The sequence below is a fragment of the Vulpes lagopus genome, chromosome 9 (genome assembly GCF_018345385.1).
Source record: "Vulpes lagopus strain Blue_001 chromosome 9, ASM1834538v1, whole genome shotgun sequence".
Lineage (NCBI taxonomy): Eukaryota > Metazoa > Chordata > Mammalia > Carnivora > Canidae > Vulpes > Vulpes lagopus.
In genome coordinates, this window is record NC_054832.1 from 61,493,031 (window position 1) to 61,509,316 (window position 16,286).

Sequence of the window (16,286 nt, forward strand, 5' to 3'; positions counted from 1 at the left end):
ATATTGAAGCCCTAAACCCTAGTGTGACTGTATTTGGAGAGAGGGCCTTTAAAGAGGTAATTAAAGTTAAATGATGTCATAAGGTGGGCCCTAATTTGATATGACCGTCTTCTTACGAAGACATGCCAGGGATGAAAATGCGCAGAGAAGGTGGCCACCCGAAAGCCAAGAATAGCGGCCTCAGAAGAAATCAAAGCCTCTTGGTCTTGGACTTCCAGCCTCCAGAACAGGGAGAAGGTAAATGTCTGTTGTTGAAGCCACTCAGCCTGTGGAATTTTGTTACAGCGGCCCTTGCAAACTCATGGATGGTTTCCTAAATTATCCCAGGGCCGGGTTAGCAGATCTCAAAAAGTCCTTTGCTTTTGTTTCTTCCCCCTTTACTATTATCCTTTTGGGCTCTGGACATTTCACAGATTGTCAGCCCCCTCTACTTGAAGAAGAGAAAGCTCTTCAGGAAATCGGGAGCCAAGGGAAGTATATAGCATTTGTCAGTCAGGAGAAACTGAGGTATTATTGGAGGATGGTTAGGTCTTTGCTCAAGCAAAGTCCACGGTTCTGTCCCCAATGAACTGAAACTTCCTTCAGTGGACCTGTCCTCTTGCTTTTGAAAAACTCCAATTTGTGCTGCCCAGAGCCAGCTATAATTTGTTGGGCTGGTGAAAATGAGGAAAGGTGGGATTTCTTGTTCAAAAGTCATTAAAGATGTCAGGATGGCGACAGTAGAGGATTAAACCAAGCACTGGCTCTGTGCAACTGCCCAGGTGACTTAGCAGGGAAGCCACTCTTGTGCTGCCTTTGCCACATCCTACCTGAAGCAAGGAGGCAAATCCACAATGAAATCATTAATCTGAGCGTGTTCTGTAACACACTGACTTTGGGGTGATTTTACAAATGTGGCTAATATTCCTTCATGTCAATTGAGATCAGGGCCCAATTTTACTTGCAAAGAATGGGTGTATAGCACAAAAACTTGGTAAGCTCATTTCTCTGAAACAGGTAAAGTTTAAACACCTTTTATTTCAAGAAATAATTGCTTCTAGACTTTCCCGAAGCCAGAATTGTTCTATAAAAGTATCACAGAATATTACACAAGATTAAAAAACACAGTATGCTTCCTAATAACCTGAAACCTTTTTACAAAGCACATCATTCATGACCATAAATATGTTTCTTCTGTCATTCAGCTGGTGACACACACATCTGATAAAGAGCTAGTTAATTTTAACATATGTACAGAGTCTATGATAAAGACTTAAAGTTATCAAAGATTCACCTATAACATTAAACTTTCTTTAAAAAGAGTTTACCTTAAACACTTAAAGAAAACATAATTTACCTATGCATTTGAATGATCTAAAAATAAAAAGAAAATCACGGTTAAGCTAAAAAAAAACCTTCTTGGGAAGTTGGCTAGGGTACTGATAACTCTCCATGAGGTAATCCTTTTGCTGGTATTTAAAAATCTAATACATAACAAGAATATTTTCAAGAATACAGAATTTCAAAAGCAGTCTTGAATTATGCCTTTTAAAAAAAAACCCAGAACGTGGTGAAGGCCTTAAAAATAATCATATAACACATATGGTGTGTTTAAAATATGAAACATTCATGAGTTTGTTTAATTGAAAAAGATTTCTTATATAAATTCAAAACTAAGCATATTTTCTCAGCACTTGACCTTATTAGCCAGGTCAAGAAAACAAAGATAAAAAAAAAAGTCTTCAGTCCTTTTATCCTGCTAATAAAATAATAAAATTTAGCAATCTGAAGCATACGATGAACACTGAGGCTAGGCACAGAGAGAGCAGGCAATCTTTGTTTTGTTGATTTATTTATTTTTACTGCCAACATCGTTAGCCATGCCTTTCTGCTAATCAATTTTAGCAAGTCGAGGAAAACGCATGCAATATTTTCTGGCAAAAGCATATGCTGAACAATATGTGATCCATACTGTGTGCCATTCTTGGGGTCTACTTTCTGTGGTCACACTGAGAGCAAGCAGTGAGACTATGAAAAGCCTATGGGAAGAGAAAAAAGAAAAAAGACTAACCAAATAGACATGGCATTCTGATCTCAAAATGCAAAAATTGGACATGATGGCACTGAAAATCCCAGTGGTTAAAAAAGGAATCAAAACCACATTATGCAGGCAGTGGAAAGTGTGTCGAAAGACTCATGGAGGACGTCAAGTTTTAGAAACTTAGTACAATCCTAGCCATCTTGACTGGATAGTATTTGTATAGGCATATCCCTATAACTTTTGAAAGATAATACTGTTTTAGTCTCCCCCAAACAAGCACACACAGATCAACTTTCCTTTCTATTCTTGACAAATAGTTAATTAACAACCCCGAGTCCCTGTGTGCCTACTGCTCACGCGCGTGCTAACTTCTGCACCTGTGTACCTACGGTAGCTTGGAGTGTGGGCTGTTGTGATTGCCTGTATTAGTTTACTAATAAAAAGTTAAAAAAATACTATGTTTAGGGTAAGGTAACAATTTCAGCTAGTCAGAGGAGAGTGGAAAGGAGGCACTGCCTTCCAGACTCTGTAAGCTCCCCATCTTGTGGTTCTTCACCTTGTTCAACATCCTTTTCTCGCTGCTGGAGTTGGGAGGCTGCTCCACGGCCGCCGTATTGATCGTCTGATGAACAGAATCAACGTCAGAATGCACAGGAAGGTGCAGCTGATCTTCAAAAACATCTTCTCCTGGACCACCACGCTGGGGAAGTTCTTTCTGCTGCCTGCTACTGGGCTGCAGCCGGGGCCTGGGCTTGAGCACCAGCTCTGTGAGGCCATTGCCACTGAAATCGGTTTCAAGATGATTTCTCTCTTCGTGCTCCAGCCATTTTTCAGTTTTATGATTTCTCCAGTGTTCAGAATTCAAACGACTAACTTCTGGAATGTCGTTATTCCATTCAAGTTTCGTCTCTGGACTGAATGTTGGTTGGTTCAAATGCAGGGTTCGAAGGTCAGCTGGCAAGGTCAAATGAGGCGCTTCCCCAACCAGACGACTCGGGTCTTCATCTGACTCAGCGGAGGCCGTCTCTGCTGGCACAGAGAGCTCAGCAGATCCAGCCAGGAACCCATCACTTTGAGCATTTTTAGTCTTATTTGTTTTATTTTGCTCATGGCGGCTGTTCAGCAGTGCAAATACTCTATCTACATCCTTCAAGTAATTAGTCCAGTCAACCAGACTAAGTGTATAGTTTTGTCTGTACTCATAGACACTTGCATTCACACTGTATAAATCCTCTAGACCTTGCCAGTTGACATCTGTGGTGTGGCTGGGCAGATTAACCTTCCCATCCATCCCATAACTGTCCTCTGTGGAAAGAGAGATGAAGGTGGATCATTAGTGGAGAAAGTACTTCCTCCTTATCAGACAAGCAACTTACATTGTTTTTAACAGCACAGATCAACTTGAAATACAACACTAAAAAGCATTTTCCCCTAGTAATTTATTATCAGGGAGTGGACTTAGGTTACAGAAGTGATCGAACAGTAACAAAAAATTGGAAAGAGGCTCATACAAGCACAAACCTCTAGGATGAGGCACAGCTGGTACTGGAAATGCATGGCATCATCAGTCAGGAGGTTTATGTTTTACCCCCCGCTCTACTCAAGTCAACTTTCCAGCCAGGACATCATGTGAGTGAGGCAATCTGAGTCTTTGTCCCTCACCTGTGGGACAAAATGTGGGAATAGTCGTGCGATAGAACTTTACTACCTACAGGGTCGCCGGGTGAATGATAAATTTGAAAGTGTTTTGAGAAAAAAAAAATAAAAAGAAACAATAAAGAGTAAAAAAAAAAAGAAAGTGTTTTAACGTAACATTAAAGTTAATTTCAGACATTTTATGTAAGACATTTAATGCAAGACATTTTTATGCTCCTTGGCACTCAGCATAAAAACAAATGTGAATGCAATTACACTCTTCAGATCTAATGCTTGCATCCGTTTCTTTGATTTTGTTGTGGCCTTGAAAGTTCTATGCTCTAGGTAAGTCAGTCTTTGAATGTTTTTCACAGTGTACAAAGAACATACCAGCTTTCTCTCTCTCAGATCTTTCTACATCACCACGGTGACTATAGTCCTGCGGAAAACAGCATCTTTCCCCTTGCTGCGTCCAAGTGCCACTTAGAAAGAGGCAGCCTGGATTAATGTGATGAACTACCCACAAAGCAACACAGATCAGCAGGAAGAATAAGTAAAACTACACAACACCCACACTCTCGGTAAACTAGAAGATAAAAAATCATGTAATCTTCAAACCACCTGTAAGTAAAAAAATGAAAAAGAAAGAAAGAAAAAGTTAATACCAAATCTCAACAGAGCCGTAACGTTGCACTTTGGGTACGAGCCCTGGAAAAATGGTATAGACAAGAGAAGAAGGATATGAAGTGGCAGCCAAGAACTGAGTTGAAGCCATCGCTGGAAAGAACGTCAACCTGAAGTAGAAAAGACTGTAACAGGAAGAGACTCAGAAGTGGGCATGAATCGAGGTGGTAGTCTAAAAGGCACTGCTTCAGGGAGAAAAGGACACAGAGCAAGAAGAAACATCCTTTGGAAACTGGGTGAGAAAGGTAGAGGACAGCAGAAGGAGGGGGGAGGGATTTCATATCCTGTAAAGGAAAAAGAAAAATTTGGAAGACACACAACCTCCCTCTCACCCCCAAATAATAATAAAATAAAATAGTAAAAAAGAAAGTATATTTGGTTACATCCACTAGAAAGGATCATATTAAATTAGAAATCTCAATCTCATAAATACTTGAAATCCATGAAATTAATAAAGGTAGCCTCAATCTATACACAATTGTTATAAAAGAAAATAGAAAATAAGAATAACAAAATCTATTATCTTATGAAAATGCCATATGTCCTACCAAAATAAACCATAAAATGAAGGAAATCACAATACAAAATTGCCAAGTAAATTAAATGTTTTCAATCATGCACCCCAGGATGTGAAAACCATCTTAAATCAGAAATTAAAGTCTGAAAAAAAAATTAAAGTCTGAATCAACGATCTCACAACCATCCAAATCTTCAAGTATCAAGGCTACAGAAGAACAGTTCTAAAACTAAATGTAAGAATGCAGGGAATACTATACATATTGGCTCTCTTGAATAGTCTTCATTCAACCAAGAAATCATTGGAGAAACTTCAGCAAAAGGATTGAATGTGAACATTTAATGTACTTATCAGATTTAGGAGTACAATGAAGGTAGGAGATGGGTCGAAAGATAATATATACATTTTATATGACAAAGTGAAAATAATGTAACTAGAAATGGGAGGAAAGATAGAAAAGCTGAAAGAGAAGGAGCTCATTGAGAGTAAAGTTGAAGTAAGAGCTGGGAATCAAAGAACACCATTAAAAACTGACCAATGAGATAATAAAAGATTAAATAAGAAACAGGGACTAGAGGCATTAAAAACGTTTATGTTCAAAGGCAACCAAGAGGACAAAAATACAAATCCTACAAAGTTCCAAAGGGTGGGAGGAAGGCAACTACCTTTATAAAGAAGAAACTACCTGTTAAAGATGCAAAGTGAAGTACATGGAAATATAATAAGTGATACTCAATCTAAGACAGGCCAAGTGGACTAAAATTAAATAATAATCCAGAAGACCTAAATACATAATCAATCAGATCTCATTTAAGTGTGTCCAAGAGTATACTCCTTCTCACCTTCTCAAACAGACCTAGAAATTCACGTTATTTGATTCTGTGTTAGGTCACAAAAAAAGAATTAATAAGTTGCATAGAATAGAAATATTACAAATACCCTGACACAATGAAACAAGAAATTAGTAACAACAAGAAAGCCCTTTCACCTAGAAGCTGACAAACATCATCTGGATGAAAAGTAAAATACAAATCTAAAAGTGCAGAATTTTAAAAAATGATAATGAAAATGCTATGTAAAAAAAAAAAAAAAAAAGAAAATGCTATGTATTAGAACCTATGATGCATAAAGCATGATACTTACATATCATTTTAAGCATTCTTCACCTTACACACTTTTATCATGAAAAATAAATGAATTAAACCCAAACCTCAAAAAAAAAGCTGCAGAGAGAACAATGTGAATCAAAAGAAAGCACCAGGAAGGAAATCATAAAGGTGAAAGCAAAAATTAATGAGGTAGAGAACGGAAGAATGACATATCTAATTAATAAATAAAAATCCTGGTTCTTTAAAAAAGTATCAAAACAATCAGTAGTTCAGGTACTTGAGAGAAAGGGGAGAAAGTTCACATACATGAAATAAAAAATGACAAGGGAGAAATAATCATTGAAACATATGAAATTTAAAACATGAGAGACCACTTTGTAGACCTCAAAGCAATAGATTAGAAAACCTAGATGAAACAGGTAATTGCCCAGAAAATAGTTTATTGAAATTGACCCAATAGAAATAGAAAACTTAGATAAAGCAGTTTCCAAAGAAAGTTAAGTTATTAAGAAACTATTCTATGAAGATGCATCAGGTCCCTAAGGTTTCACAGGAGGCTTCAAGGAGGAGCAAAGCATAGAAAACCAAAGAAAATCTCCAAACTCTTTTTATGAAGCAAATATAACTAGCTATGGCAGAGAGAAAGAGGTCCATATCCTAATCCCAGAAATTGTGGCTATGTTACCTTACAAGGGAGTTTGCAGATGTGATTTAATTACATTGGTAAGGGATGGTGATTCTGAAGTGTCCAGATGGGGACAATGTAATCACAAAGGTCCTAATTAGGGAAAAGGAGGCCGGGGAATGAGAAGATACACGCCCAGAAGTGGAGGTCTCACACGCGTGTGTGTGTGCGCATGTGCACACAGGCAGACACCTAGAGATCTGAAGACACCCCCCACCCTGCCAGCTCTGAAGATGGGGGGAGAGGGCAGTGGGCAAGGAGTGTAAGCAGCCTCCAGAAGTGGGAAAAGACAAGGAAAGGGTTTCTTTTCTAGAGCTCCTGGAAGGAACACAGACCTGCTCCCTCCATGGGTTTAGCCCCATTAACACCCATTTTGGACTTCTGACCACTAAAAATAAAAGAATAAATGTGTATTGTTTAAGACAGTGATTTGTTACAGCAGCAATAGAAAACTAACACAAGACCTAAAAAGGCAACACTAGGACAAACAGAAAAGGACAAGACTGGCATTATTTATTAATATAAAAACAAAAACCCAAAATAAAATATTGAAGAGAATTCAATATTATTATTTTTTAAAATTTTATTTATTTGAGAGAAAGCATGCATGCAGGAGCTGGGGGCAGAGGGAGGGGGAGAAGCAGGCTCCAGGACCCTGGGATCATGATGTGAGCCAAAGGCAGAGCCACCCAGGTGAGCCGAGAAGTCAATATTATATTAAGAAAATAACACATAATGACCTAGTGGAGTTTATTCTAGGAGTGAAAGCTTGGCTCCTTCTTAGCAAATCCGTTAATATAATATACCATATGGGAAGATCTAAAGAGAAAAATTATTTGAACATCTCCATAGATGCTGAAAAAGATTTTTGACAAATTCAACATTCATTAGTAATAAACACACACACACACACATCAATGGCTAGTTCTTTAACATGATAAAGATGTATACAACTTAGTCCTAAGGCCCGCCCTCTCACTGAATGGATCAGGAATGAGGGAACATTGTACTAGAAGTATTAGTTCATTCAATTTGACAAAAGGGATCAATTAGAGCCAACGAATTGGAAAAGAAGCAAAGCTATCTCTATTCACAAATGTAAGACAAGTACACCTGAAAAATCCAGAAGAATCAATGACAAAATTAACTCAAAAATAAAAATATTTTTTAAGGTAGCAGAATATAAAATTAATATACAGAAATCAATAGCCCACATATACACAAAAGAGAATCACAAAGAGGATTTAATTATGGAGGAAAAACCCTGTTCACACAGTAACAGAGAAGATAAGAGACTATGAATAAACTAGAAATGTGGAAAACCTAGAAGAAGATAGTTTAGAAAGTTCCTGAAAGACCTAGAATTTACTTAACCAGGTGGCAAAATATCTTTTGTTCCTGGATAGAAGACTTAGCATCATAAAGATGTAAGTTCTTCCTGATAATTCTTTCAAAAACCATATAAAGAAGTGGGCATATATGACATAACCAGATAATCTACAAGAGTAAGTAAAATGGCCTTGAAACTTTCAAAAACATGTCAACTCATAATAAAAGCAATACAAATTCCAATTCTACTGAGATATCCTTTCTTTCTCATTTAACTGGAAAAAAATTTAAAAGCTTGACAGCTGTGGAGAGCAAACACTCATACACTGATGATGGGAATGCAAAATGGTACAAACCATATGGAGGGAAATTTGGCAGTAGTTTAATACATTCATATAGGCATTTGCCTTTGACCCAGTAATCCCAATACGAGAAACTTACTCTGAAGATAGCCTCAAGAACCTAAAATATATTTGCACAAGGCTCTTAACTCCAGTATAATTTGTTTTTTTTTCTTTTTTAAGATTTTTATTTATTTATTCATGAGAGACACAGAGATAGGCAGAGACACAGGCAGAGGGAGAAGCAGGCTCCATGCAGGGAGCCCGACGTGGGACTCGATCCTGGGTCTCCAGGATCACACCGTGGGCTGAAGGCAGGCACTAAACCGCTGAGCCACGCAGGGATCGATCCCCTCCAGTATAATTTGTAATTGCAAAATATGAGAACGCCTGAAATGCTTATACACGAGAGTGCCTGAATACGTTATGGTACAACCACACAGTAGAAAAGAGAATGGGAAGATCTCTGTGAACTGGTGGAGAGGATATATTTTAAAGTGAAATAATATTTTAAGTGAAAAAGAAACCAAGTGCAATACTGTATGTGTGTATATATATGTGTGTGTGTATAGTGTATATGTATATGTGTGTGTGTGTGTGTATGGTGTACTACTGTTGGTGTGAAAAAAACAAGAGAAGTCAAATATCACCACCTGCTTACAACTGAGACAAGAAACATGGGAAAGTAAAGCAGAAAACTGACGAGACTTGTTACCTACGGTGCATGTGTGGGAAGAGATGCGGGGAAGGACTAACATTCATGTCCTGTTGGCAGTTTCGACTTTTGGAACTACCTTAAAGTATTACACACTGAAAAACAAAATTAAACTACTAGTGATGAGAAAAAAATAGAACCCAAACAGGGATATGAGCAGAAATAAACAAATTTGGCTGTTTCAAATGAGTAACATAACCATAAATAGAGGAGGAGGGAGCACGGAACTAGCCCGAGTAACTTCAAACCCGGTGCTCTTTTTTTCTCCTTCTAAAGACAGAAAGACCTGAAAAATACACTGAACTTGAGTTAACACGTTTGTGTTTACAGCTGGATGATCTAGCAATTCTGAAATTGCTGTGCGCTGTAGCATTTAACAGGTGAGTTAGGCCATTGAGGGTAACAGGAACTAGACTACTTACTGCTGGAAAAGGAAGGTATCATATGGAAAGTTGGAAGACTAGAAGGAACCCGGAGCTGTTGAATTAGAATTAGAGGTATCAGGGCAGTCCCGGTGGCTCAGCGGTTTAGCGCTGCCTGCATCCCGGGGCCTGATCCTGGAGACCCGGGATCAAGTCCCATGTCAGGCTCCCTGCATGGAGCCTGCTTCTCCCTCTGCCTGTGTCTCTGCCTCTCTCTCTCTCTTCTCTGTGTATTCTCATGAATAAATAAATAAAATCTTAAAAAAAAAAAAGGAATTAGAGGTATCAGGACAAACATGCAGTTTTCAATATATCTAGATAGCTACGTCCACACGTAGCTCCATATCTGCAGTAATAGGAACGGCTGTCCAATATCCGAGTGTGTGTATTTTAACTCTGTCCACATGCCACTCCCCACTTAAAGGGAACTGGGGTTCTTTGGAGAAACAGCTGATTCCAGATGTGGGGGAGTGAAAATACAAGATGAACCTGGAACATAGTTAGGTCTGAAAGCAATGGAATGCTCTAAAGATGATGAGGACACACCAAAAGGATACAGAAGCCACCTGAAGGGACATCATTGGCCAAAACTGGGACATTTTATTCATCAGAATAAATAATGGTAGCAAAAGGATATCCATGGGATAAAATAAGGATCTATGAATCCTTTATTGCTATACATACGTACATACATATGAGAAAGAGAGAAGCTTTTTCTCTATAGTAGAGTACCACTTAAGAAATGTAGCAAGAATAATGAAGCTGTAAAAATTATCACTTTTCAGTCATCAAAATGATTAAGGCAAGAATTATGAATTCCTCAAAAGCTAGTGGATGAATTACTAATTAAAAAAAGAAAAACAGTAATTCGATGGTGGATTAACCTAGCAACCTTAACCAAGTAATCAAAAGTAAGACCACCAAACAGATGTCATGGAGCTCTTTATAAGATATTCTGAGGGGTGCCTGGGTAACTCTTGATTTCAGATCAGGTCATGATCTCAGGGTCATGAGATCAAGCCCTGTGATGAGCTCTGTGCTCAGCAGGGAGTCTGCTTGAGATTCTCTCTCTCCCTCTGCCTCTCCCCTGCTCTCTCAAGTAAATAAATAAATAAATAAATAAATAAATATTTAAAAACATAACCAGTGGGATGCCTGGGTGGCTCAGCAGTTGAGCGTTTGCCTCCAGCCCAGGGCATGATCCTGGAGTCCCAGGATCAAGTCCCGCATTGGGCTCCCTGCATGGAGCCTGCTTCTCCCTCTGCCTATGTCTCTGCCTCTCTTTCTCTGGGTCTCTCATGAAGAAATAGATAAATCTTAAAAAAGAAACAAACCAAAAACCCCAACATAACCAGTTAAGTGTGTCCCACTCTATGCACAGGTAGCAGAGATCATGTAGGTGTGCAACTGTATCTCTTCTGGAGCAGTGTTCTAATCAGCAAGGACTACTGGTGTCCCTAGAAGCAGAAAGGTTTCTAGAGAGAATGCCTGATTCCTACTGACTTCTTCAGTTTGCTCTGTTCCATGGCCTCTGCGAAGCCCCACCATCAATGCAGTTTCCTGAAAGCACCAGGCTCTCTCCCTCCTCAGCACCAACATTTATGTCTGGAATGTGCTCCCCTGCCTCATCATCTGAGTCAGCTCTCAGCCTTCACAATTAAATGTGAGCATCATTCGCTTCACAAAGCCTTTTGTGACCCTCCTCTTCCCATCCTTGGGTTTCCTCAGCACGGTGGGAGCCCCTCCATTACAGCACCCACCTATAGATGATTCTGGGGACAAGTGCTCAGAAGCGAACTTTCACTTTCATCTGGCTAAGTGTCAGTCATTTCAAGGAGCAAGTAATAGGTCATTTAGAAATTCATAAGCATTTGTAATTTTGTTGATCATTGCTAACCGGAAGGTTGATTTCATTGATGTGGCTACTTCCCTTCCCAGGTTTCAGTTCTGAAGGCATTTATTTGATTTTCAAAATTGAAAGAACCTGAACAGAGTATCTGCTCTTACATCCATTCCATTCTCCGAAGCCCTTCTCTGTTTTTCTGTGCTCTCCCTGAATGCTTTTATGAAGGCACACAGCTTTCAATATTTGGGACCAAATCAGTGTGCCTTGTGGATGGCATTCATGCTGCTTGAAACCCAACACGTTTTAGATTGAAATGGAATTTGCTTTAGGTTTTGAGATTTCAGAGACTCTGAATTCGGCATCCTGCAAAATAACTAAAAGCCAATCAATTGTAATCACCTTTTTAATTGTTACGCGTAGAAGATTTCCCGTGCACTAATTTTATTGATGAATTGCAAGAATACCTATTTATTTTGCAAATACAAGACTATGAACGTTCAACTAAGAAGGCAGTATAGAACTATAAATAAATGAAGTTATGTCATTTATCTATAGATGAATAACTTTGTAAAGTCAATGGCTGATTAAAGGCACAAACCTGCTTATTGAGACAAATGCACATAATTTTCTCTTTCTTAACACTTATTTAGTTAAAAAAAAACCCGCTGATTTTTAAACCCATTTTTAAAAAGATTTTATTTATTTATTCATGAGAGACACACAGAGAGGCAGACAGATAGGCAGAGGGAGAAGCAGGCTCCCTGCGGGGAGCCCGATGCGGAACTGGATTCCAGGACCCTGGGATCACGACCTGAACTGAAGGCAGATGCTCAACCACTGAGCCACCCAGGAGTCTCTGATTTTTTAATCCATTAATGTGAAGGTAAATGTCCTTCAAAATTCTAGCTTTCTTTGATAAACCTCTCACTATTCAACTTTGCTATCAAACATCGTTCACAGAATGGCTTTCTTCCTTCAGTACTCTAGATCAATGTTCCAGATCATGCCAGCGTTGCCTTCCGCATGCAGCGTTAAATGCCACTGCCCTGGGAAGCTTCTCTGGATTCCTCGGGGTCGGGTTTGGGGCCCCACACAGCTCTTAGAGCATCATGTCCTCTCCTGTCAGAGCACTTTGTTTTCTGTATGGTAATGGGAATACTTGACTCTGTTCACTTAGAAGGCAGTGGCTTGCATAGACGTGGCCATATAGATTCTTTCCTTCTTTATTTATTGAATGGATGAAAGAAGATTAATTTTTCCCCTCTCATTGTCCTCTCAATTTTGAAGCCAATTAGAGGTAGATTTCACTCCTCAGTTTGGAGGGAAGGGTCTGAGAGTCCTGCGACACTTGTGTTTCTTCCTCTACAGTACAACAAATAAGGCATTGGGAGTAGAAGCACTATTGGAAAAGTAAGACAAAATTTTGAACTTTCTTTGGGAGCTTAGATGAATCCTGACTCATCCTGGCCCCGGAGCCTGACCAGAGTGGCCACTGTTGTGTGAAGAGAAACTTGCCCCACCAGTTGGCATGGTGTGTCTAGCAGAGCTTGGGCTGGTTTCAGTGCCTGCGTGTCCCACACAGTGGCCCTGCCTCTGACGCATGCCTTGACAACTCTGACCCTCAATCCTCCATTACCTGAGGAGGCTGGTCCCTCTAGCCCCAAACCCTGACCTTGACCCAACTCTTGATCAAGCATCTTAAACAGAAAAGTCCAACAGAGCTAGCAAGGCAACTTAAAAGACAAATGGGCTTGTACTATGATGCATGTCAATTTATTTTTCAATAGAACTGGAAAGAAATACAGAGAGAAAAATAAAATGGAGTCCTGAGATGTGACAGAGAGAAGAGAACCAGGTGAAGCTTCATTAAAATAACACAGAGCAGGGCAGTGGAGGTCGGGTTTTGTCCTTCCAGAACTTCAAGCAGTTCGGAAAGAAGACTGGACTCTGAATTACCAAAGAGTGATGAAGGAGATGCTGGTGCTGATGAATAGCTCTTTTAGTGCTTCTTATAAAATTCAGGAACATTCCTGGGAATTATAATGTCACTGTTCCCTTTCACATACTGTTTCCTTCATGTTAACGTTTTTTTGTTTTGTTTTGTTTTTTGTTTTTTTCATGTTAACGTTTTGCATCCCATGTACATCTGACTAATAATACTCATCGTTACTGGTGCTTGATATGTGCCAGGCTCTGTTCTCAGCTTCTTACTAGGGAGGCAGGACTTGAACCCAAGGCAGACTAGCTCCTCAGTACTGATCAGGCCCTAACACACAGCTAGCTCACCTATGTCCACCTGCAAAGCATGAGCTGTGGCTCCAGGGTAGATGAATCAAAACACACAAAAGCGGGGCACCTGGGTGGCTCAGTGGTTGAGCATCTGCCTTTGGCTCAGGTCGTGACCCCGGGGTCCTGGGATCGAGTCCTACATCAGGCTTCCCATAGGGAGCCTGCTTCTCCCTTTGCCTGTGTCTCTCCCTCTCTCTGTGTGTCTCTCATGAATAAATAAGTAAAATCTTTTAAAAAACCTGCGAAAGCAATGTGTGCCAAAGTGTGGCTGCTGCGGCTGAAGCACCATGGGCCTCCTGGCCTCCCGGGGGGGCACCGTGGGCAGGGCAGCAGCCCTGGCCGTGTGAGGCCGCCAGGAACTGACCGGCCACCCCACCCCGTGCCCGCCAGGAGCATTTCCTGGACATCAAAGGGCAGCGCGTTAGCTTTCCTAAGCAGTGGGAAAAAATAAACACCCTCTCACCCTGCTGATCCTATTCTATTTTGCGACACAGAAATGATTGCTTTCAACTCGAGCCAGAAATGATCTCCTGAGTCACAGAGGCCACTTTCTGCGTAGTGCCCGTCCTCGGTGCCTGTCCTGGCTGGAAAATGACCGGAGTGAGTAAGCAGAGCCGCCCGGGGGCCGGTCGCAGGCACACACCACGGCCATAAATAAATAAAATAAACAACGATGTTGAACAGGGAACGGGCTTGCTTTCCAAAGGCTGTTTAAGCAAATCTAAAGATTAATTTCTCCAAACCCACAAAATGGAAGGCAGTCAAAACTATCACGCAGTCAATTTTGTGCAAGAAAGATGTTTCTCGGGGACACCTGGTTGGCTCCGGCCCAGGGCCTGATCCTGGGGTCCTGGGATCGAGTCCCGCCTCGGGCTCCCCACATGGAGCCTGCTTCTCCCTCTGCCTGTGTCTCTGCCTCTCTCTCTCTCTCTCTCTGTGTGTCCCTCATGAATAAATAAACAAAATCTTTAAAAAAAAAGAAAGATGTTTTCTGAAGCATTCTGTTGAATTTTCAAATTTCAATTTCTTCAGGCTCACATTTCAATTTCTTCAGGCTTGGTTGTCAACCATTTTTCTCAAGGTCTTTTATAGTGAAGTTTTATGATTAAAAATGCATTTAATTAGTTTTCTAGAAAAAAAAAAAAGGAAATCAAAATTGAAGAATCAAGGCTTCTGAACCCTGTCAGTGGTGCCGTCGCTGGAGGGCCGTATCCCTCAGACACCATCTGGAGACGGTTTTCTCAGCAGTTCACACAGACCGTGGCTTGCCTGGCATCTGTTTCCTTTCAGTCCAATAGGACACAATGAGCAGGTGAGGCCACGTCAAACACTGTGTTTGGGCGTCCAGAGAGTCCCCAGGTGTGACAAGCAGATGCTCCCTGAGTCACCCTATTTCGTGACTTCTGGCCTACAACGTGGATAGCCACTGAAAGACAGCTTGCCCCCCGCCTTATGAAATAGTGGGATCCGAAAATGCCAGTCATTGTGAGTTAGGGTATCCTTACATGTGTCCTTTGATAAGGGAGGTGGAGGGGAAAGGTAACCCCCTGTCACCTTGCACAGTCACGTTCTCAGACAGGCGACCCCATCAACGAGTTTACCAAGGCTGTGACAAACGACCTGCCAAATGATGGATTGAGTGGCAGTGGCACAGGGAGAGAGGAGTCCCAGATGCCTCCCACTGAATTATGACCAGGAGGGCAGTTACACATCCCTCATCTCCAACGTGTCCTCGTTTGGGGAGGACTTCACGGAGAATGGCTCTCTGACTAGCTCTGACCAGGCCCTGTCTCTTAAATAGCCTCTTAATATCCTTTTACCTCGTTCATGACATGGAGTAAAAGAGAGCTCAGCTCCCCTGAACATCCCTTCGCTGAGTGCATCATAAAATAGCCATAGAGTCAATATTTAGTGTTAGGTCCACTTAAAATGTCACACTTTGGAAATGTCTCAGTGTGGCCCCTGGGAGGCAGGCAGAGTGCTGGTGTGTGGGATATTACCTCGTCAGCCCATATCCCGGGTGAGACCAGCTTAAGAGAGGGTTCTTCTGCTCTGTCCTACGTGTGCTGGGGGTGATGTGGGGTCGGGGTGGGGGCGCAGCCAGGAAAGGAGAGGAGACAGGAGAGGAGAGAAAAAGAAGAGATACACACGTGGTTATTAAGTATCCTCCACAGTCCGGCTTTCTCTGTTTTGTTAGTTGTTTACATCCCCCTCTCCCTCCCTTTCCTGTTGTTTGGCTCCTGCTTGGAAAAGGAGGAATCTGAGACCAATCAGGAGGCTGGAGGGGGGGGCAGTGGGGCAAACAGGGTGCCCCGGCATGGCACCAAGCAAGTCCATGCTCCTTTGATGGATTCATCATGAATGAGGATGCCCGTCGACACACGGCGCCTCAGTTTCCCCACAGTAGAGGTGGTAAGGGCAGTCCCCTCCTGCCCCACATGACACATTTCTGACAAATCCACCCAAGGTCTATGCTCAGAATGGAAAATTATCAAGGGCTGACGATGACAGGTGTATGGGTCCCCCGCTCCAGAACACGATGAGATGAGAGGGGCAGGTGGGGGTCGGAGGGAACAAGGTGGCTGGGCTGAGGCCTGTTTATGCGGTTTGGGTGTGTCAGGCGTATGGTCTCGGTGCTAACGCACAGGCCTCTCTGTCCGGGACCCCGGTGCCTCCTCCTCACTCCCCACCACC

At 41.4% G+C, this 16,286-nt stretch overlaps 1 protein-coding gene across 11 annotated transcripts in view; it reads right to left on the reverse strand.

The window, feature by feature from the left end:
- Nucleotides 1-997: 997 nt before the first annotated feature.
- SULF1 (sulfatase 1) overlaps nucleotides 998-16,286 on the reverse strand; it is a 175,546-nt gene continuing 160,257 nt past the window's right edge. For 10 of the 11 annotated variants that reach the window (XM_041769182.1, XM_041769176.1, XM_041769180.1 and 7 more), the window contains 2 exons: nucleotides 15,593-15,658; nucleotides 998-3,325 (listed from right to left, as the gene is read on the reverse strand). In XM_041769182.1, coding sequence (XP_041625116.1) covers nucleotides 3,295-3,325; nucleotides 15,593-15,658 — 97 coding nt within the window. In that variant the 3' untranslated portion in view covers nucleotides 998-3,294. The remainder of the gene's footprint in view (nucleotides 3,326-15,592; nucleotides 15,659-16,286) is intronic. The other variant, XM_041769185.1, reaches the window with a different exon arrangement.